We start from the raw sequence: 3,841 nt of genomic DNA, 5'->3' as shown, positions 1-3,841 counted from the left end.
ATTATTATTATTATTTTTTATAAGTAATATTAATTACATATATAATTAATGTCAGTTAACTAATATAATTAATTAATTGAATTCATTAATTATATATAATCAATGTTAATTATTATATATGAACTAATTATATTAAATTTAAATGGGAAAAATATATATTTGGAAGTCAAATTTAAAAAGTATTAATTTCGTACTAATAAAAAAATTATATTAATTTGGTCTCTATAAAAATAAAACATATTTTTATTATTTTTCAATGGTAATTCCGATGGACAATCCCACACTAGAACTCATTGTTCTTTCATCTTTTTCCTTAATCTCATCATAAAGTGTAGAAAAATCGTTCAGGAAACAACAAAAAATTATAATTTTTTGGGGTGCACCAAAAATTATTTAATTCATTTGGGGGATAAATGTCATAAATTGTTTAATTCATTTCTAATCAAATTACATGTGTAAATTTGTTAGCCATGATAAATTAGAGTTTAATAAAATTATCATTGAGGACCAACCAAAATATATTTTATTTTTACATGAATCAAATTAATATAAAAAATTATATGAGAACAAAATTAATACTTTTCAAATTTTACATGAATCCAAGTATATTTTACCCAATTAAAATTAATATAATATTAATGTCAACAATATAATTATGAAATATATCATCACTTAATATTTTTAAAATTATTTTGAATAATTAATTAATATTAACCTATAAATAAAGAAAAATACTAACAACACATTCTTTTGAACATACTTTTTATTATTGGTTTAAATTTATTTAAAAAACACAAAAAAAAATTGAATCGCACCTCTTAATGAAGCTTAGTCATAGTTTATAGTTGTTAATAAATTTTAACCATTATATAAAAACAAATAGATTTACTATTTTTTGCTGCTAAACTTTTTCAAATTTTTGTTTTTAGTTCCTAATTTAAATTTTGACCACTTAATTTTTCTGAGTTGTCACTTTTAATTCAGATTAGTAATATTGTTAATTGATAACATAGTAATAGCTTTGACTTCCCACAGACTTGCCACATCACAAAGAATATAATGGAGTAGACATGTGTAATTTTTCTAATAAAATATGTTTTTAATTATTTATTAAGTAGTCTAATATCATTAACTATTTTATTATATTATCCCATCCGTTGTTATTTGATAACAAAAACTAAAAACTAAAAGTGATAAAAAAAAATTAAAAACTTTAACTAGTCAAAATTTAGATCAGGAACTAAAAATAGAGATTTGAAAAAATTTAAGGACAAAAAAGATAATAAATCCTAAAAACTATTAAAGCTTTAGAAATAATGTAATAAAAAAAACATCAAATCTTAAAAAGAAATGTGTAGCTTTTTTTATGTAATAGAAAGTGTGTTATTAATGTTACTATGAAATAAACGGTTAATAAAGTATAAATACTCTCATATATTATACATTATATCAACACTAATTATTTTTTTTTAAAAAAAAATGTGTCTTATCACGTCGTATCATTTATTACATTTATACTTCTTTCTCTTTATCTCTCTAAATGTCTATCAAAATTTGGTGTCCCATTAATACCTTTCTAAATACATAATCCATGAGTTGCTTCTACCTTCTAGCATTAAGTACCAACCGATCGTAGAGAATAAAGTTGGAAGACCACAGATTAAAAAGAAGAGAAGACATTACAACAAACAAGCATGGGTTAAAAAAGAAGGAAAGACAATAAAACAAGCATATTTAAAAGAAGGAAAGGATAATCCTTGGCACTTTTTTTAGCACTTTGGTCACGCGTATGATATACATAGAGAAGGAGTGAGATACTTTACGCGTCTCATGACCCAACCCCCAAAATATCCAAGTGGGATATTTACTTTAGATTTTAGAACACCAATTACTCCGCAAACAATTGTGCTGTGTCGGGTCTAATGACTAATGTAAGTTCTGCGTGAGAAAGACACAATCGTCACTAATATCGCCACCTATTTCTAGATCTCACAAAACTTCATGAATACCATACTCTTGCAACATTTTCACCTTTCAAATCAAATACAGAATTCTTAAAATAAAACTAAAAAGATTCTCAGAATCTATAATTACGTGAGAATAAACAATTTGCCGTGTAGTATAAAAATTTGGTGCAGTAAAGACTCTAATACATTTTCATAAATGAACACGATTTATTAGACTAATGAGAGTCGTATATGATAAATAAAATTAGCCTTTTGATCTAATGAAAAAATAAGATTATCTAAGTTTAATTCGGAGAATAATGTGTGCTTCTCATTGATTAATAGAATAACAAAATTACCATTCCAGAACTACATCACTAGTATTAGAGCACAAGACAAACACAAAACGCATCTTATTGAAAAGGAAAGTGGCATACATCTTCGTCATCATCAGAAATCCTTAAGCAACTTGCGAACCTGTTCCAGAGTCACGAACAGCACAACAGTGAACGGTCCCTGCCTTGAGATCGTAGGAATAAAACCCTTATAAAGCGCCATGGGACCCTCCGCGCGCACCGTCTTCAGAGCACAATCCAACGCGCCGGCGTACGGCGGCGCCTCCCCGGGCTCCACCCTCATGTTCATCACCCTGGTCTTGATCACGTCGATGGGGTTGGACGCCACCGCCGCCACGAACCCCGCCGCGAAGCTCGCCGTGACGTGGGTCCCGAGGCCGTCGCGCATCACGCCGTTCTCGAGAATCATTTCTTTGAACTGGTCGTAGGAAGCCAGCTGCGACGCCGTCACGAGCATGGCGCGGTTCACCGTAAGCGATGAGCCTCTCCACAGGCTAGTGACGCCCTCTTGCTTCGCCATTCGCGTGATGGCGTCCACAACGGACTTGTAGTTGCGCCGCTGCGCCGGAGGGAGGCGCCCGTCGGCCTGCATTCGGACCATCGCCACGTCGGCGGGGTTTCCCACGGCGGCGCCGATGCCGCCGGCGATGAGCCCGGCCTCGATCTTTTTTCCGAGCGGCATGGTGCCGGTGACGGAGTCGGTCCACTTGGTCTTGAGCACGTCGTAGAGGCCCATGCGGGTGGTGGAGTAGAGCGTCTGGCGGAGGACGGTGGCGGAGACGCCGGAGAACAAGGCGGCGAGGCCCTCTTGCTGGACGAGGCGAACCCCAACCGAGATGGGGCCCACGCGGGGCGGCGGAACTGCAGCTGCCACGTGTAGGGTCGAACCGGTTTGGAAGGCGAGTGCGGGTCGGAGATTTTGAACCGGTTTGGGCAAATTGTTTTCACCCTGGAGCTGCATGCGGACCTTGATGAGATCAAGTGGGTGTGTGGAACATCCTGCGATGATGGAAGCGATGCCTCCTTCAACAAAACCTTTGACGCCCATGATGCTGTGTGAATGAGAAAGAATGGGATATATGAGATGCAGGAAAGAGGTAACTAATGGGACCAATTGGAGCTAGGGTTCATCTCACTGGAGACCAGGAGATGAGAGTGAAGGCCGCAGGCTATGGAAGAAGAGTGAGGAATCGTGGGCCTTTGAGACATATGCTGAAAAAACGATGTGTTTTGGTTATGGTCTGGGAAATGAGAAGGGGAATTTATACTTGTGAAAAACGCGATTACGGGCCGCACCAACTTGTGGAATGGAAAGGTCACGTTGGCTTATTAATTCACGCGGTTATAGGGAAGGGACCTTGCCTCCTTCTTTTCTGGAACAACACCTACCGGTTAGGTCCACTCTATGCTTTAAAATATGTATCAAATCAAACTATTTTATTTTTGTTTAGATTTTTTATTTACGAATAAGTTTTTTGGATAATTCATTTGTCGTTTGTTAGATTTGATAGGAGTTTTATATGATTGAGGAATGTGGTG

At 35.7% G+C, this 3,841-nt stretch overlaps 1 protein-coding gene across 1 annotated transcript; it reads right to left on the bottom strand.

Annotated features, from left to right (window-relative positions):
- Positions 1–2,246: 2,246 nt before the first annotated feature.
- On the bottom strand, positions 2,247–3,560 carry LOC114409407 (mitochondrial uncoupling protein 5-like). Its single transcript, XM_028372856.1, has one exon. It carries the CDS (start codon positions 3,348–3,350, stop codon positions 2,397–2,399), a length of 954 nt encoding a protein of 317 aa, XP_028228657.1. The 5' UTR covers positions 3,351–3,560; the 3' UTR covers positions 2,247–2,396.
- Positions 3,561–3,841: the final 281 nt, after the last annotated feature.

This window comes from Glycine soja, chromosome 1, assembly GCF_004193775.1.
Source record: "Glycine soja cultivar W05 chromosome 1, ASM419377v2, whole genome shotgun sequence".
Taxonomy (NCBI): Eukaryota; Viridiplantae; Streptophyta; class Magnoliopsida; order Fabales; family Fabaceae; genus Glycine; species Glycine soja.
The sequence above is the reverse complement of the archived record's forward strand: the minus strand, read 5'-3'. Positions and strand labels throughout refer to the sequence as shown.